Below are 19,788 nucleotides of genomic sequence, written 5' to 3'. Positions count from 1 at the left end.
GTTATTACATAAAATGGTTATGAATACATGAGTATTTGTAAATCCATTGTGGGTGGACACATGCAGGACATTGTGAGGCAAAGAAAACATTATTTCAGATGATTTTACCATCAACATTCCATATAAACTCGGAAAACTCGTGTAGGTTCTCTGGTGGTTCTGGATAGTAAATAAAATGTATATTTGTGTTGTAGTCATGGCGACCCCTGGTTCCCATCATCACCATTGTAAAGACATCTGTTTACACACCCAATTATAGGGGGATTTCCCCTTTTACGATGGCCGGTTTGGTTACTAATCATTTTTGTAGGTCTTCCCAAGAATATTACTTTATATATACATGACAAATATAACAGTTTTCCTGTTTGAGTATTCAAACAGATCAGAAGTGCTCGAATCCAAATCATCGAGTACGGAGCCCGCTGGTGACATTCTATATAAATAAAAATAATGTGTGGCCACGACTTACTAAGGTGTGGGAACGAGATGATTAAGTCGTGGTCATGACTTAGTAAAGTGTGGGAATGGGAACCTAAGGTAATAACGACTAACTAAGTCGTGGCCACGCATTAGGATCTCGTTCTCATGCATTATTTTTATTTATACAAGATGTGATCAGCGGGGCTCGGTATCCGAGAACGTCGTTCCAAGTTGTGCTGTAACCGGAGCCCCACTGGTGACATCATGTATAAATAAAATAAATATAATATAAATTAAAAAAAATAATACTAACGACTTAGTAAGAACGAGATCGCGGCTTACTAAGTCGTAGCCACGCATTAGGATCTCGTTCCCACGCTTTACCAAATCGTGGCCACGCATTATTTTTATTTATACAGGATGTCATTTTGCATAAAGACCGAGAGTTAAAAGACTGGGTCTGTTTAGCTCAATCTGCGGGAAAATGATTATGATTCTACCTCAAATGAGCGGACAGCTTCCCTTCGACTGCGTGTCCTGGTTTTGATCAGCGCTCTGTGTTTCCACCCGGCGGGTTACTCGGACGCACAACAACAAAGCAGCAGCAGTCCCTTTAAAGAAGGAGACCGTTTTTAAGGATTTAACATCAATAAAAACCTGTAAATCAAGCTTAATATTATTTTCGGGCCTAGAGAAGACGGATAGATGTCTGAGTCTCAAGGTAATGTTTACTGTAACGTTTCACTGTCGGTCAGAATTAGCCGCAAATGATAAAACTGTAAATTAAAGTGTCTCCTAGCGATTGTTGCCAAGACAGCGAGTAGCCAGGCCGAATATGGTTCCTGGTGTTGTTTGTGATATTGGTCCTGATGTTTGCCCTCCGTTATAGAACAGGCTAAAAGAGCAGAAGAGGAGACTGATACACCAGATCTGCAGGTATAGAGTATATTTTACCATCCACATTAATATCCAGTTAATACTGTTTCGGCAAAGTCCCTGTTAGGAGACTTCAGCCAAGCCCATGACAGCTTCCGTCATCCCACATGCACCATATGGCCAAAAATATGTGGACACCTTCCTAATTTTTGAGTTCTAGGGTTTGTAAATTCAAGCACACAGCCGTGCAGCCTCTTTAGACAAACACTGGCAGTAGAATGGGAAGAGAATGAAGAGCTGAGTGATTTAAACAGGGCACTGTCATAGGATGCCAACTTTGCCACAAGTCAGTTTGTGGCATTTCTGCCTTGCTAGATCTGCCCCGCTAGATCTGCCCCGGCCAACTGTAAGTGCTGTTATGAAATGTATGTCTAGCAGCAACAACAGCTCAGCCATGAAGCGGTAGACCACACAATCTCTCAAAGCAGCGCAGAGTGTTGAAGCACAAAGCACAGAAAAATCACTTACCCTCTGTTGTACCACTCACTACAGAGTTAAAAAACTACCTCTGTAAGCAACATCAGCACAAGAACTAGGCTTTGGGAGCTTTATGAACTTGGTCTCCATGGCCAAGCAGCTGCGTACAAGCCTAAGATCTCTGAAGTGGTGAAATTGCACCGCTATTTACGATTTAAATTTACGATAGTAATTTTAAAATCCATTCATGGCGAAGGAGTACATGTAGAATAGTCACCAAGGCAAACATACACTCTTAAAAAACCTATCATTGGATTTATGTAATTGAGATTTTGAGTATAAACCGTCTTTAATCCTTTCAAAATGTTATGGCACCTTTATATTTAAGATTGTATACTGTTTTACCATCATTAGCATTACATGTAAAAACTCAGAAGACTCATGTAGGTTCACTGGTGGTTTGGGATAGTAAATAAAATGTCTATATCTGTGTTGTAGTCATGGCGACTTATATATGCGATATTTGGTTTGTATGTGTCCACATACCTTTGGCCATGTAGTGAGGCATAAATCATCAATTCAAGTTTGCTGTCCAACTCTGTGGATGGGCTTCCTGGGCAGTAATAAAGTTTAGTATATTTCCTACATATCTCTGTGGATTGATACGTGTATTGTTTTATTTTCTTCATTTCTTTCTTGACTCTGCAGGGTGAGTCGGACGACAGCAGTGACGAGGGTGAAGCCTGTGGAGACAGTGAAAGTAGGTGTTGCTTCTGATTACAGCAGCCTAAACACTTAGAAACATGGCTCTTCAAGGCTTTTTAGTAAATGCGGTGGTTCTTTTTACAAACAAAACTTCTATATACAACCATGTCATGCTGAAATAGTTCTTCAGATGGATGGAGAGTGTGTTAAGTGTGGTTCTAAAAAGCACCAAAAAGTTTGTCAGGCACATAACTATAGATATTTGCTGCTGTATGAAATCATTTTCAAAAAAAGGTTCTATGTAGGACCATATGCAGCACATTCTCCATCATTCTGAAGAATGATTTCACAAGGCAAAGAACAATTTAACCTTATCTAGTTCACTGCACTGGTACTGGAACCCTTTCTTGTGTTCCCTTGCATTTCTATTTTACATCATTTTTATGCATTAAATGATAATACTGTGATTAAACAGTGATACTGTTAAAAAGCTAGAAATCTAAGGGTTTGATTCCAGCAGGTGTAATCATCTCATTTGCAGCATCAGCACCAAATGAGCAAACACCAGGAAATCTGGTCCTGGTCTGTCCTCACCTTCAGAGCCTCACCGCCTCCACAGAGACACCATAATCCAAAACATGTGGTCTGATAACACGGCAAGAGTCAGAGATCAGTTTAGAGATCTTTGTGTCAGGAGGACATAAACGCCTGACAAACTCCTTTCTAGACTCTGTTACTCTGAGTCAGTATTTCGGACAGTTATTCTGACTGATGGGGGAAAAATACCTGAGAGTGTTTCCTTTCTGATGAGGCCAAGATGTTGACAGTAGCCCAGAGTATGTGGGCACAGCACCCCCTGTACTTTAGGTACACCGTTTCAGGCGAAAATGGGTTGACAAGGGTTCTGTATAGAATTGAGCCATTCCCTTTACTAAAGAAACATTTTTTAGTGTGTACATAGCAAATGTGTAGCTTTCAACCCGATTTCATCCTGTCCTTTCCTCCTCTTTAGTGGATTTCCTGCGCAATCTCTTCTCTCGGACTCTTGGCCTGAGTCCTGGAGAGAAAGTTCTTGATGAGCTGAGCCTCGAGGGGGTTGCCCGCTACATGCAGAGCGGTAAATGTAGGTATTAGACGTTGTCCTTTGTAGCTGATGGTGTTTTTCTACACTCTGTGGCTGTATTAAGAAGACATGCTGATTCAGAGAAATTCTGTAGAACCGCACAGAAGCTCACCACAGAGGCTAATGTCACAGTGTCAGTGGAGGGCTGTACGCATAAGATGTGCACGTGTGTATGCAGCCATTTGCGAAAGTATAAATGAACACATCCTCACAAAAGTGATCACATCCTCTGCAGAGAAGATGCTGAATGATGGTCTATATGCTTTACTGCAGGGTTTGTGTTTAGTAGTTGAGTTTAACAAATTGGAAAAAAATCTGTAAAAGGCTAGAATTTAACGCACCCCACAGTTAGTTTTATTTATTTTTTCCCCCAATATGTTGTTTTTGGTAAATAAACTGTAATGGTGCATTAAAATGTGCAGTAGTACGTTCTCTGTAAAGGAGTAACTTAAAATTGTGTATTTATCATATACTTATGTACTTGCTGTCCCTTCTTTCTAGAATTGAATGACTTTGAGGGAAATATTTTTTTTTAAATATAAAAATATCTTTTTTTGGACTTTCTTGCTGAATGTAGTGCAGCAGACTGGCAGTTAAGGAGCTCTGCATTATTAGCTTACATTTTACCACCTAAAACTTGTTAATACAATTTTAAATAAAGCAAGGCAGAATTAAAACTGCAGCTCTTATGATTTGAACTCTTTGAACTTGGATTGTGATATAAAAATGATATAAAATGTTAACTATATATATATATATATATATATACACACACACACACATATATACACACCTGCTGAAGTGCAGACCGAGCATCAGAACGGGGAAGAAAGGGGATTTAAGGGACTTTGAACGTGGCGTGGTTGTTGGTGCCAGACGGGCTGGTCTGAGTATTTCAGAAACTGCTGATCTGCTGGGATTTTCACACACAACCATCTCTAGGGTTTACAGAGAACGGTCAGAAAAAGAGGAAATATCCAGTGAGCGGTCAGTTGTGTGGACGAAAATGCCTTGTTGATGTGAGAGGTCAGAGGAGAATGGGCAGACTGGTTCCAGATGATAGAAAGACAGCAGGAACTCAAATAACCAACCAGAATCTCTGAGGAACGTTTCCAACATATATAAAATGTATATGTATATATATATGTATATATATATGTATGTGTGTGTTTGTGTATATAAATTAAATATAATTCATGATCTTTACAAAATCATTACTTATTGACAGATAATCACAGTTATGATTTTTGCCATAATTGAGCAGCCTTATTCTATAACTGTACACCTACAAAGTGCATCTATATAGTAGATATTTCTAAATTTGCCAATGAGAAAAGGTACAAGGCAACTGGAAACTCAGATTGTATATAATAAAATTCCTTTTCAGATAAAAGACTTTCAGGATTTTAACCTTGTCTTTATCACTGTGTATGTAGGTAAGAGCATTATCTGCATGGTGGGTGCAGGAATATCAACATGTGAGTACACAGTCTCTATAATGAAGTTCTAAAGTGCTAAACACCATTAGCTCAATAATATCATGTCAAGAAGCAAGTTAGTCCACATTAAGCGCATGTAGTTTGCAGGATCATCACATAATATGAGCCCAATAACCGATTTCTCTCTCTCTCATACAGCGGCTGGCATCCCCGACTTCCGCTCTCCAGGAACCGGTCTCTATGCAAACCTGCAGAAGTATAACCTGCCCTATCCTGAGGCCATCTTTCAGATCGACTACTTCAAGGTGTGCCTTTAATCAGTGGAGTTGCATTCAGCATTGATCCAACTGGGTTTGAGGGGACTTGTCATTGTTCTCTTCCTTTTCTCCATCAGAAACATCCGGAGCCGTTCTTTGCTCTGGCCAGGGAGCTGTATCCAGGACAGTTTAAGGTAGGAATGGGAAGCACTGGACTAGAGATAATAGGTGGTTGTTCGAATATACAGATGTCTGAAATCACCGAAGTGCTGGTTTATGCTTTATTTGAGAATTTAACTTAGAACTGCAGAGAAATTTCTTTACAATGGTGGTGATGGGGACCAGGGGTCGCCATGACAACAACACAAATATAGACATTTTATTTGCTATCCCAAACCACCAGTGAACCTAGACAGGTCTTCTGAGTTTATATGGAATATTTATGATAGGAAAATAGTGAAATAATACGTTTTTTTAGGGAACTAATTTGCCTCACAGCACCCTGCATATTATGTATCCCTCCACCGTGAATGGATTTTAAGGCCGAAAAGTTTGTCTGGTTCCTATCACCACCACCAGGAAGAGTTCTGACTCTGTTAGTTACTCTAGAACAGAGCATTTCACACCAAACCACTATGAATGACTCTGTTTACATCTTGACTGCTTAATCTTCCATAAATTTTGAAACATGTATGGAATTTCACTTCAAAATCACCCTAGTGTTTCACTTCTGAGTTGTACGTTGTCTTTGTTTTTATAGCCCACAGTGTGTCACTACTTCATCAGAATGCTGAAGGATAAAGGCCTGCTCAGACGCTGCTACTCACAGGTCAGTTTTTCTCTGTCCACTGAAGTCGTGCAATGGCTAGCGATGTCCAATCCAGGTTTCTTTATCTGTTTAGAACATTGATACTTTAGAGAGAGTGGCGGGGCTGCAAGGAGAGGACCTGGTTGAAGCCCATGGCACCTTCCACACCTCCCACTGTGTGAGCTTCTTCTGCCGGAAGGAGTACACCATGGAGTGGATGAAAGGTTCAATATGCTTTCTTACTTGTGATGGGAATTTGTGCTGCATTCATAACAGCTGGGAGCTTGGAATTTCCCATTCTGGAATCTCCTACATCCTATGTAAAAAAAAAAAAAAAAACCAAACTTAATCTGTTTTAGGTCATTAAAAGGCTCACAATAAGGTAGCTCTTGTTTTGCGACTGCATGTGCAAAAAATGAGTTTGCAAATGAATGAAAAAGTGGATGTAGGCTACCACTGTTATACTACTGTATTGTTAACATAGTGCTGAAAAAGTACAGGAAGGCTTAACCTTAAATAATCCCAGTGTTTATCAACATCATGTACAAAAAGCATTAAATACGCAAACAAAAACTCTGAGATGAAGCTGGTTTAAAAAGCTGAAAACATGCTGTTGATGTTATTCTATGTGAAACAGCAACTAGGACAAGTCAGAACTCTTGATGAATTCTGACTTTCCCATTGGGATTTGGGAGGTGGACAGGCCTCTCAAATGGATTTTTCCCTCTTAGAGGATGGAAGCTTCACATTCCCCTCCTGGTCATGAATGCAGCATTAAGTTAATGGGTTGCGTGTTTTTGACTGGAGGATTGATTTAGCAGAGCTCAGTAACTCTGAGATTAATAACCGATCACATTGATTTATCAGTCCACTCAGGCTTTAGCAGAGCTCAGTTACACTGAGATTAATAACCGATCACATTGATTTATCAGTCTACTCAGGCTTTAGCAGAGCTCAGTAACGCTGAGATTAATAACCGATCACATTGATTTATCAGTCCACTCAGGCTTTAGCAGAGCTCAGTAACGCTGAGATTAATAACCGATCACATTGATTTATCAGTCTACTCAGGCTTTAGCAGAGCTCAGTAACGCTGAGATTAATAACCGATCACATTGATTTATCAGTCTACTCAGGCTTTAGCAGAGCTCAGTAATGCTGAGATTAATAACCGATCACATTGATTTATCAGTCTACTCAGACTTTAGCAGAGCTCAGTAACACTGAGATTAATAACCGATCACATTGATTTATCAGTCTACTCAGACTTTAGCAGAGCTCAGTAACGCTGAGATTAATAACTGATAACATTGATTTATCAGTCTACTCAGGCTTTAGCAGAGCTCAGTTACACTGAGATTAATAACCAATCACATTGATTTATCAGTCTACTCAGGCTTTAGCAGAGCTCAGTAACGCTGAGATTAATAACTGATCACATTGATTTATCAGTCTACTCAGGCTTTAGCAGAGCTCAGTAACGCTGAGATTAATAACCGATCACATTGATTTATCAGTCCACTCAGGCTTTAGCAGAGCTCAGTAACGCTGAGATTAATAACCGATCACATTGATTTATCAGTCTACTCAGGCTTTAGCAGAGCTCAGTAACGCTGAGATTAATAACCGATCACATTGATTTATCAGTCTACTCAGGCTTTAGCAGAGCTCAGTTACACTGAGATTAATAACCAATCACATTGATTTATCAGTCTACTCAGGCTTTAGCAGAGCTCAGTAACACTGAGATTAATAACCGATCACATTGATTTATCAGTCTACTCAGACTTTAGCAGAGCTCAGTAACACTGAGATTAATAACCGATCACATTGATTTATCAGTCCACTCAGGCTTTAGCAGAGCTCAGTTACACTGAGATTAATAACCGATCACATTGATTTATCAGTCTACTCAGGCTTTAGCAGAGCTCAGTAACACTGAGATTAATAACCGATCACATTGATTTATCAGTCTACTCAGACTTTAGCAGAGCTCAGTAACACTGAGATTAATAACTGATCACATTGATTTATCAGTCTACTCAGGCTTTAGCAGAGCTCAGTAACACTGAGATTAATAACCGATCACATTGATTTATCAGTCTACTCAGGCTTTAGCAGAGCTCAGTAACGCTGAGATTAATAACCGATCACATTGATTTATCAGTCTACTCAGGCTTTAGCAGAGCTCAGTAACGCTGAGATTAATAACTGATCACATTGATTTATCAGTCTACTCAGACTTTAGCAGAGCTCAGTAACGCTGAGATTAATAACTGATCACATTGATTTATCAGTCTACTCAGACTTTAGCAGAGCTCAGTAACGCTGAGATTAATAACCGATCACATTGATTTATCAGTCTACTCAGGCTTTAGCAGAGCTCAGTAACACTGAGATTAATAACTGATCACATTGATTTATCAGTCTACTCAGACTTTAGCAGAGCTCAGTAACGCTGAGATTAATAACCGATCACATTGATTTATCAGTCTACTCAGACTTTAGCAGAGGTCAGTAACACTGAGATTAATAACTGATCACATTGATTTATCAGTCTACTCAGACTTTAGCAGAGGTCAGTAACACTGAGATTAATAACCAATCACATTGATTTATCAGTCTACTCAGGCTTTAGCAGAGCTCAGTAACGCTGAGATTAATAACCGATCACATTGATTTATCAGTCTACTCAGGCTTTAGCAGAGCTCAGTAACACTGAGATTAATAACCGATCACATTGATTTATCAGTCTACTCAGGCTTTAGCAGAGCTCAGTAACGCTGAGATTAATAACTGATCACATTGATTTATCAGTCTACTCAGGCTTTAGCAGAGCTCAGTAACACTGAGATTAATAACTGATCACATTGATTTATCAGTCTACTCAGGCTTTAGCAGAGCTCAGTAATGCTGAGATTAATAACTGATCACATTGATTTATCAGTCTACTCAGGCTTTAGCAGAGCTCAGTAACACAGATTAATAACTGATCACATTGATTTATCAGTCTACTCAGGCTTTAGCAGAGCTCAGTAACGCTGAGATTAATAACTGATCACATTGATTTATCAGTCTACTCAGGCTTTAGCAGAGCTCAGTAACACTGAGATTAATAACTGATCACATTGATTTATCAGTCTACTCAGGCTTTAGCAGAGCTCAGTAACGCTGAGATTAATAACTGATCACATTGATTTATCAGTCTACTCAGGCTTTAGCAGAGCTCAGTAACGCTGAGATTAATAACCGATCACATTGATTTATCAGTCTACTCAGGCTTTAGCAGAGCTCAGTAACACTGAGATTAATAACCGATCACATTGATTTATCAGTCTACTCAGACTTTAGCAGAGCTCAGTAACACTGAGATTAATAACTGATCACATTGATTTATCAGTCTACTCAGGCTTTAGCAGAGCTCAGTAACACTGAGATTAATAACCGATCACATTGATTTATCAGTCTACTCAGGCTTTAGCAGAGCTCAGTAACGCTGAGATTAATAACCGATCACATTGATTTATCAGTCTACTCAGGCTTTAGCAGAGCTCAGTAACGCTGAGATTAATAACCGATCACATTGATTTATCAGTCTACTCAGGCTTTAGCAGAGCTCAGTAACGCTGAGATTAATAACTGATAACATTGATTTATCAGTCTACTCAGGCTTTAGCAGAGCTCAGTAACACTGAGATTAATAACCGATCACATTGATTTATCAGTCTACTCAGGCTTTAGCAGAGCTCAGTAACGCTGAGATTAATAACCCATCACATTGATTTATCAGTCTACTCAGGCTTTAGCAGAGCTCAGTAACACTGAGATTAATAACTGATCACATTGATTTATCAGTCTACTCAGGCTTTAGCAGAGCTCAGTAACGCTGAGATTAATAACTGATCACATTGATTTATCAGTCTACTCAGGCTTTAGCAGAGCTCAGTAACGCTGAGATTAATAACCGATCACATTGATTTATCAGTCTACTCAGGCTTTAGCAGAGCTCAGTAACGCTGAGATTAATAACCGATCACATTGATTTATCAGTCTACTCAGGCTTTAGCAGAGCTCAGTAACGCTGAGATTAATAACTGATCACATTGATTTATCAGTCTACTCAGGCTTTAGCAGAGCTCAGTAACACTGAGATTAATAACCGATCACATTGATTTATCAGTCTACTCAGGCTTTAGCAGAGCTCAGTAATGCTGAGATTAATAACCGATCACATTGATTTATCAGTCTACTCAGGCTTTAGCAGAGCTCAGTAACACTGAGATTAATAACCGATCACATTGATTTATCAGTCTACTCAGGCTTTAGCAGAGCTCAGTAACGCTGAGATTAATAACCGATCACATTGATTTATCAGTCTACTCAGACATTAGCAGAGCTCAGTAACGCTGAGATTAATAACTGATCACATTGATTTATCAGTCTACTCAGGCTTTAGCAGAGCTCAGTAACACTGAGATTAATAACTGATCACATTGATTTATCAGTCTACTCAGGCTTTAGCAGAGCTCAGTAACACTGAGATTAATAACTGATCACATTGATTTATCAGTCTACTCAGGCTTTAGCAGAGCTCAGTAACGCTGAGATTAATAACCGATCACATTGATTTATCAGTCCACTCAGGCTTTAGCAGAGCTCAGTAACGCTGAGATTAATAACCGATCACATTGATTTATCAGTCTACTCAGGCTTTAGCAGAGCTCAGTAACGCTGAGATTAATAACCGATCACATTGATTTATCAGTCTACTCAGGCTTTAGCAGAGCTCAGTAACGCTGAGATTAATAACTGATCACATTGATTTATCAGTCTACTCAGGCTTTAGCAGAGCTCAGTAACACTGAGATTAATAACTGATCACATTGATTTATCAGTCTACTCAGGCTTTAGCAGAGCTCAGTAACGCTGAGATTAATAACCGATCACATTGATTTATCAGTCTTAATTTATCAGATTAATGACTGATTATCATCAATCTTTACAGCCTGTGTGCTGATTTTAAAATAGGTACATAACATGCACTGATGGTGTTTCTTTGAAAGAATACTCACTGGGTAGTTATTTTAAAAGTACTCCCCTAAAATGTTGAAGGTAACTGTATTCTGAACACTCCCTTTACAGAATGTAACTTTAAATTGACCCTGTTTAACCCACAGAGAAGATCTTTTCCGAGGACATCCCGAAGTGTGAAGCCTGCAACAATCTAGTCAAACCTGGTGAGTTCAGACCTTCTTCAGTTCAGACTCTATTTAGCTCCTCGTTGTCATAATTGACCTGGAAACTTATTTATTATAATGTGTAGCAACATGAAAAGGTGGTATATTTTTTTAATTGGGTTTTGTTGTTACTGTCCTTACTGAGTGAGGATAATAAAATCAGGCTGAAATATGGTGAATGTGCGCTGCTGCGAGTTGCCCTGTAAAGCCAGACTCAAAAAGAAGGTCCACTCCAGAAGATATGATGACAGTAGTATCTGCTGTTTACCAGTCCTGTTTTAGAAATGAGGGGAGGGGCAATAGGAAGTGGCCAGGCTCCTTATAAAGCGGCTCTGATGTGCACATGTTACATGCAAATATATATAGTGCTGCTTTAAATGAAACCAGTCCAAATGTGTTATTATATAGGAAGATTCACTCAAAAGAGGCCCTGAATATTCTGTTGTAACTCCTGTTAGGATGAAGCATCTGAACCACGTACATTGACGTATGTGTAATCAATTGCATTACATGTGATGCTGGTTGTGATCTCACACATAAAGGGGTTCGGGGGTCTGCACCCTTTACAGTTACAAACAGAAGTTAAATGTTGCGACAGCAGTCCGGCGCCTACCTCATCACTCCAACTCAGGGGCATCCTGGCTTGTCCGAAGCTCCATATCCTGAGGAGCACATTGCACCCTGTTTCATTCAGATTACTTCGTCCTACAGAGAGTTATTAGAGAATATTCGGGGTCTCTTTCGAGTGAATCCCTCTATAATAATATTTACATATCTCTATAAAATATTGTTGGACAGTGCCCATTAAAAGATGACCATAATAATGCTCCTACATTTCTGTATTTTATGAAATTGCACAATTTCATGATTTATTTCTTGTTATTCATTGTCTTATTATTCTGCAATCTTTTAAACCTTTTATATGTTTTTGGCAGCACTTTATTTGGATGGTAACTGTCGATGCTCAGTTTATCTTTAACTATCATTCAACCAAATGTCTATTTAATGCAGCTGAACTTGAAGTTGTGTGTGAAAGGTTCTATTAAATCTGACCCCAGCATCAAGCAAAGCCTACACCTGTTCCTAAACCTAACCCTGACTATAATGTTGTTGATCATCAACTGAGCCTCACCAGAAAGTTTGTTAATAACATATTCATCCGTAGATCATCCACACGGGACCATCCAAGTGAAGTGTGACCTTTTTTTTCATAGCTATGATTGAAGTTTAATTGACTGCTGATTAAAATGCTTCCTCCTCTGTCTCTCGTCAGACATTGTGTTCTTTGGGGAGAATCTGCCAGCTCGGTTCTTCAGCGCAATGAAACAGGTGAGGAGGAACTAAATAGCTATAACTTTGAGCTAAACAATGTCACCTACTCTAACACTCTAATGACTAACCTGCAGTTGTTCTCTTTCTTCCTCTGAAGGACTTCCCCAGCTGTGACCTCCTCATCATAATGGGCACTTCTCTACAGGTTCAGCCGTTTGCATCTCTTGTCAGCAGGTAAAAACATACATGGCACATCAGGGACACAGGAAGTGGGGCTGCTCTGGGGGCTGAAGGGGCACCCCCTGATTTCAGGATAGCAACTGTTAAAATAATAATGATGATAACAACAGCAACAACAACAACAACAACAACAATAATAATAATAGAAGGTGTATGTGTGTGTTTGTTTCATGATGTCATTGATCACATCAAATGCACACCGTTTAAAATGTCAGCACCCCTGATGTAAAACACCTTCCCATTTCACTGTAGCACATTTTGGATGTTAACTAAAAGCTTATGGCGTTTGTTTCTTACAGAGTCCTGCTGGTGACATCCTGTATGAATAAAAATAATGCGTGGCCATGACTTAGTAAGGCGCGGGAATGGGATAATTAAGTCGTGGCCATGGCTTAGTAAGGTGTGGGAACGAGATCACAGCTTACTGAGTCATGGCCACGCATTTAGGATCTCATTCCCATGCCTTACTAAGTCGTGGCCACGCATTATTTTTATTTATACAGGATGTCACCAGCAGGACTCCATAGTTTGATGGAAACGTTTCAGCACTTCACGGTACAATATAATTTCAAATTAAGGATTATAAAATTCTTTTTAATGCATCCCCATTTTTTATTTCTATAAATCTACTTTGTGTTCTGTTTTTGTTTTTTATTTAAAAATCTCTCTAAAAATCTTTTTATCTAAAAAAAAAAAAAACATTTTTAACAACCAATATCACCTCTTGTTGTGAACATAAAAGGCAAATAGCGCCTCTACTAAATTCTACTATGTTTACAACGTCAGGGGGCTTAGGCTGTACACAAAATGCTGAGAAACTTCCTCAGACCCCCTGCATAATTTTTGCTGCTTTACAGTTAATCATTCAGGAAATATTTAAAGGGAGTGTATCATGTAAAGCTAAAATTTCCCTACTTTTTTTGGAAAAAGTTCAAAAATTCCTTTTGTTTCACAGTCAATATAAGGAAACTGAGCTCCTCAAACAGCCTGTTTTGAATTCAGTGTTCCTGTGATGTCATGAGAACTGTCATATTTGCATATCTCCGCCCATTCGCCCTGCAGCCCTGCCCCTTCGTATTGAAGTTGTAAAGAGTGTTTCAGCCCAAACTATTTGTTAAATGAGGCACAATACAATGTAGATTGATTTATAGAATTACTGTTATGATTATTATCCCTTCTCTAAAGTGTGTAAATGGCAGATCTCTGTCTGTCTTCTTCTGTCCACAGAGTTCCAAACAGTTGTCCTCGACTCCTCATCAACCTGGAGAAGACAGGACAGGTTGTGACTGATATTTGCCTTGTAATTTAAATGTTATTATGTGTATTTGAATATTATTTATAATATAAAAAGTCTATATTAAATAACATATTCAGCACCAAAAGTAATGTAAAGTAATTTGATGCAAGTTTCCCTCACACTTATTATTTCTTGTGCTTTTCTGACAGTCGGACTTTGCGTCGAGTTTACTGGGTTTCGGAGGAGGGATGGATTTTGATTCAGATAAAGCTTACAGGTAAGTGGTCCATGCATTGTCCACTACTGCTCAGTGGTGGTCTTAAAGAATATGATTTACGGATGATTTATGGTTCTGTCTTTGTGTTGTTTACACAGGGATGTTGCACAATTGAGCACTTGTGATGATGGTTGCTTGGCTTTAGCAGACCTGCTGGGCTGGAAGGTAACGGAAACAAAGTGCACATTCACACCCGCCCACACACAAAGCAGAAGCCCACCAGCACTTTTATTTTAAGCATGAGTTGCCAGTCTGGTAGTTACATTTACCCTGGACCTGCAGAGAGTGGCCATTTTATTGGAAACAAATAGGATCAGCAGATGCTGAGGCACATAGTGCACAGAGGTCACCGACTTTCTGCAGAGTCAATCACTACAGACCTCCAAACTTCATGTGGCCTTCAGATCAGCTCAAGAACAGCGTAGAGAGCTTCATGGAATGGGTTTCCATGGCTGAGCAGCTGCATCCAAGCCTTACATCACCAAGCACAATGCAAAGCCTGGAGTGCAGTGGTGTAAAGCACCGCCACTGGATTTTACAGCAGTGGAGACGAGTTCTCTGGAGTGACCAATCACGCTTCTCCATCTGGCAATCTGATGGATGAGTCTGGGTTTGGCCGTTGCCAGGAGACGGTACTTGTCTGACTGTATTGTGCCAAGTGTAAAGTTTGGTGGAGGGGGGATCATGGTATGGGGTTGTTTTTCAGGAATTGGGCTCAGCCCCAGTGAAAGGAACTCTTAATGCTTCAACACCAAGAGATTGTACACATTTAAAGCTGCACTGTGTGTGTTTTGGGGATTTGCGGAAGAACATTGCATAGGGTGGGTTGTGCTTTAGCCCCCTTCCCTGGAACAATCTGATTATTGAAAGAGAATTCAAAGAGAATTTGGTCAAAACTTGGAGAAGGAGCGTATTCCGAGAAATATGAGTGAATTATCTACTATTCTCATCATATGTTCTTCAGAGTAATTTTGATTTTTAAGTCATTTGAGGCCTAAACATTGGCCCGGACCTTCTTTTTGAGTCGTGTGCATGTGACGTTAATACGTAAAGATGTACGACATGATGTGAAAAACTTCTGACCCGATGCCTCTGACTTGATTGATTATTTCAGGCTTTACAGGCGGCTCGCAGCAGCGCACACTCAATATATTTTAGCCCTTTTTATACTCCCCACTCAGTAATGACTTTTCAAAGCAACATGAGGCAACTAAAAGAGTTCTAGTGTGAAAATTGCCAGTGTGTCAGTCAGAAAAACCTGCAGTATATGTAGCATGTCTAAGAAGACGGCCTTGGGGATCGTGACAATGCATGCTAAACATAAACACAAAGACTTCTGGCTGAGAGGAACAGAAGTTGTGAAGTGGAAGTTGGCGGCTGGATTGTTTCTTTATTTTAGGGAACATGTTGGCGGTTTATTAAGGGCTTGTTCTTTGTTCACTAAAGCCCAAATTAGACACGCTTACATGGTTTATGATGCTTTATTCATTATTACTTGTGCATAACTGGAGGTCGGCAATGTGAAAATCACTAGTAATTAAATTATTAATTGCAGTAGTGCACAGGGAACACCTCAATACCTTGTCATGCATGAACATCATCAGCTAAATTCTCATGTTATTAGTGTATATTTCTTATAGGTTCTAGATAGTGCCGGGTGACCTCTGGAGATCACTGTATCAGAACTAATAAGAGTTTAATAAGTCTCGTGTACTTCACAGTGCAATCCATATTCTAAAGGAGGTTTTATTAATCACTGAATAGATGCTAAAAAGGTGTTTTCAATCAGGTTTTTATCACATTTTGATAGCAAAAAACATTGAAACCTCTTTTTCACAATGGTTTCATTTATTCACATTTCACTAGTCACTAAAATGGGTCAGAATTAACTTAGAATGTTCCCAGTTTGGATATTTTTGGCTACCAAGAACCAAGAGATGGTCTTGGCTTTAAAATACGGAACACACTGTGAAGCATAAGTAACCTATTAAACTCTTAATTAGCTCTGAAGTAGTGAAATCCAGAATCTACCTACACTATCTACATCCTACAGGAGTCAAATACTGCCAATTATGCACTAATAGGATGTGAATTTAGATGATAATTCATGCATGAGGAGATCTTAAAGGGTCCATATCATATAAAAACAGAATTCTGCTCCTTTTCTTGAGGTAAAAGAGTTTGGTGGCGTACACCGATCAGGCATAACGTTCTGAGCACCTCCTCGTTTCTGCGCTCACTGTCCACTTTATCAGCTCCACTGACCGTATAGCTGCACTCTGTAGTTCTACAGTTACAGACTGTAGTCCATCTGTTTCTCTGATACTCTGTTACCCTGTTCTTCAGTGGTTAGGACCCCCATGGACCCTCACAGAGCAGGTACTATTTGAGTGGTGGTGTGTTAGTGTGTGTTGCGCTGGTCTGAGTGGATCAGACACAGCAGTGCTGCTGGAGTTTTTAAACACTGTGTCCACTCTAGTAGACACTCCTACCTTGTCAGACTACCTTGTAGATGTAAAGTCAGAGATCATAGCTTGTGATATTTTTTGTTAGTCATCCTCTAGTCCTTCATCAGTGGTCACAAGACGCTGCCCACAAGACGCTGCCCACAAGACGCTGCCCACAAGACGCTGCCCACAAGACGCTGCCCACAAGACGCTGCCCACAAGACGCTGCCCACAGGACGCTGCCCACAGGACGCTGCCCACAGGACGCTGCCCACAGGACGCTGTCAGCTGGATATTTTTGCTTGGTGGACTGTTCTCAGTCCAGCAGTGACACTGAGGTGTTTAAAAACTCCAGCAGCGCTGCGGTGTCTGATCCACTCCTACCAGCACAACACACTAACACACCACCACCACGTCAGTGTTACTGCAGTGCTGAGAATGACCCACCACACAAATAGTACCTGCTCTGTGAGGGTCCATGGGGGTCCTGACCACTGAAGAACAGGGTAACAGAGTATCAGAGAAACAGATGGACTACAGTCTGTAACTGTAGAACTACAGAGTGCAGCTATACGGTCAGTGGAGCTGATAAGATGGACAGTGAGCGTAGAAACAAGGATGTTATGCCTGATCAGTGTGAACATTGTGAGAATTTCAGACATGGACATACAGTCAATATGTGGAAATTAAGCTGCAAAAGCAGCCCGTTTTAAATTTCTTTTAAACAGTCTGCTGAGTCACCTTTCACCTTTTTTCTGCCTTCGTTTACATTAATCCACTGTATCCATTTCCAACTGTTAAACATAGTGTTGGCTTATAAAGTGGCCAGTAAAATCTCACCTCTCAGTATAATTTACAGTATAAAAGCTGTTCTCCTTTCTTTTTTCCACCTTCCTTCCATCTCAGGCGGAGTTGGAGGAGCTGGTGAAGCGTGAACACGCTTTGATTGACAGCAGAGATGCAAAAAAGAAAGGTGAGAAGTCAAGTCAGAGCTCCGGAGCCACTGAGAAAGCTAAAGGGGCAGAGTCTGAAGCTGGGAAGAGTGACAAGACTGAGTAACCAATCGGAAAAAAAGAAGCCCAGCCCGGGACTGCCCATGTGGTCCCATGAATGGTCATTTTTACTTTGTCTCCCTCCTCTTTCTGCCTCTTTGGAATGGTGAACTCCACCAAGAAGGACAAGGTTCGGTTTCCTAGAAGAACAAAAGTTCTAATATCCTAACGTTATAGTCCTTCACCATCTTCTGATGCCAGTGTAGTAGAACCAAGGCCAAAGCAGTTAGCAATACACACCATATAAGCTTTAAGCTGTACCGAAACTCATTGAGCAGGGAGAGGCATAGGGCAGCAGATACAGAGCCACTCATGGGAGCTCCTCTTAAAGGGGAATTCCACCAAATTTCCTCAATGTCTGCATAATCAAAGAGTTAAAATGTAAACAGAGTCGTTCAGAGTGGTTCAGTGTGAAATGCTCTGTTCTAGAGAAACCTAGAGTCAGAATTGTTCACAGTGGTGGTGATAGGAACCAGACGTCCGCCTCTAAACATCTAGCTCCCTTACAGAAAGCTATTGCATCAAATGGTTATGAATTCACTGCCTGATGTCTGGTGATAGTTTTGAGAAGATTTTGGTTCTGAAACGTAATTTTAGAAAACGTTTATGGTGGAGGGATATGTGCAGGGCATTTTGAGGGCGCTGCCCTGCGATGGACTGGCGACCTGTCCAGGGTGTATCCTGCCTTCCGCCCGAAGACCGCTGGGATAGGCTCCAGCATCCCCCCGCGACCCTGACGGAGAAGCGGCTTAGAAAATGGATGGATGGATGGATTTTGAGGCAAAGAAAACATTCTTGAACTGTTTGACTTAATAAACTAAGAAGGCATGTGTAGGTTCACTGGTCCTGTTGGACGGTAAATAAAATGTCTTTACAGTGAATCATTTCACATCAAACCACTCTGAATGACTTTGGTGACAGCTCAACCACTGAATTATGGAGGAATTTTACAAAATTGGTGGAATTCCACTTTGAGTGCATTGGTTGGGTCAGAAAAACTCTAGTTTCACTATAATTCATCTTAACTATAAAGTGCATAAGAATAAGGATTTTAGCAGCTATTTGCAATCTAATCCGTTTTATTATCATTATTATTATTATTAATAATATTGTTAATAATAAATTATGCTTATATAATTAAGGCCCCACATGTGCACATGAGGATGTTTACTACCTTGATTGAGTTGTGTTTAACTCTTCAAATGATAAACCTGGTCGTGGGAGATTTGCAGTGTCCCCCTCTTTTTTTGTATAAGCAGTTTCTTTTCTTTTAAGAATATTTTTATTAATGCCTTCATTAATTATAACAACATACTTAATGCATTCTATTAAGTTAACCTAATTGACGCCTGATTTGCTTCTCTTTTTGTTGGCATGTTATGTATCTCAATAGCATGATGATGCAAAAGCATAATGTTTACAGCAGTATTGCTGTGATTTGCTCCCCGAGTTGATGCATTTGGTAACCAGCAAAAATGGGAATTAAACAGTAAACAAATGAACAAACAGTTTTGTTGTCCCTCTTTTCAGAAGAGGACTGTCCAGTTGTATTAATAGCTTTTTATCAATATTAATAGCTGTTCTAATAAAGCTCCCTGAGTTAATGTATTGAGACGACAGCAGCATGAACGAAACTGCATGAGGAAGAAGAAGCTGTGGCTCAGTAGTGAAGGTCGTCCTCCTCTGGACGCCAAACAGCTCTTCATGTGTTTATGCTCAGTGTAGGTTGGTCATCTCTATGCCAACTGAGATTATGAGTTATCTGAGTTATAGATAACGATTATTTACACATACCCACATCACATCACGTCCTCTACCAGAAACAAACGGTCTCAGTGTCTTTCTGCTCATTTTAGTCTCTACTTATTTGCTGACATATTTTGGAGAAAAAAAATTAAAGTGTGCCTTAACTTTTCCGCAA

At 39.9% G+C, this 19,788-nt stretch overlaps 1 protein-coding gene and 1 long non-coding RNA gene across 4 annotated transcripts in view; one reads left to right on the top strand and one right to left on the bottom strand.

Moving 5' to 3' along the window:
- The window catches only part of LOC119261601, a 4,579-nt gene extending 3,526 nt beyond the window's left edge, over positions 1-1,053 (bottom strand). The window contains exon 1 of one of the 2 annotated variants that reach the window (XR_005129098.1): positions 921-1,053. This is a non-coding gene — a long non-coding RNA (uncharacterized LOC119261601). The remainder of the gene's footprint in view (positions 1-920) is intronic. The other variant, XR_005129099.1, reaches the window with a different exon arrangement.
- The window catches only part of sirt2 (sirtuin 2 (silent mating type information regulation 2, homolog) 2 (S. cerevisiae)), a 20,074-nt gene extending 286 nt beyond the window's left edge, over positions 1-19,788 (top strand). The window contains exons 1-16 of one of the 2 annotated variants that reach the window (XM_017723519.2): positions 991-1,141; positions 1,310-1,356; positions 2,482-2,533; positions 3,491-3,601; positions 5,038-5,079; positions 5,239-5,345; positions 5,435-5,491; positions 6,058-6,126; positions 6,200-6,329; positions 11,283-11,342; positions 12,616-12,671; positions 12,772-12,848; positions 14,082-14,133; positions 14,301-14,368; positions 14,467-14,533; positions 17,722-19,788. In XM_017723519.2, the coding sequence (XP_017579008.1) occupies positions 1,126-1,141; positions 1,310-1,356; positions 2,482-2,533; positions 3,491-3,601; positions 5,038-5,079; positions 5,239-5,345; positions 5,435-5,491; positions 6,058-6,126; positions 6,200-6,329; positions 11,283-11,342; positions 12,616-12,671; positions 12,772-12,848; positions 14,082-14,133; positions 14,301-14,368; positions 14,467-14,533; positions 17,722-17,874 (1,164 nt within the window). In that variant the 5' untranslated portion in view covers positions 991-1,125 and the 3' untranslated portion in view covers positions 17,875-19,788. Of the gene's footprint in view, positions 1-990; positions 1,142-1,309; positions 1,357-2,481; positions 2,534-3,490; positions 3,602-5,037; positions 5,080-5,238; positions 5,346-5,434; positions 5,492-6,057; positions 6,127-6,199; positions 6,330-11,282; positions 11,343-12,615; positions 12,672-12,771; positions 12,849-14,081; positions 14,134-14,300; positions 14,369-14,466; positions 14,534-17,721 lie in introns of those variants that run through there. The other variant, XM_017723520.2, reaches the window with a different exon arrangement.

This window comes from Pygocentrus nattereri, chromosome 19 (assembly GCF_015220715.1).
Source record: "Pygocentrus nattereri isolate fPygNat1 chromosome 19, fPygNat1.pri, whole genome shotgun sequence".
NCBI lineage: Eukaryota > Metazoa > Chordata > Actinopteri > Characiformes > Serrasalmidae > Pygocentrus > Pygocentrus nattereri.
Note: the sequence above shows the minus strand (reverse complement) of the source record. Positions and strands in the feature narration are given on the sequence as shown.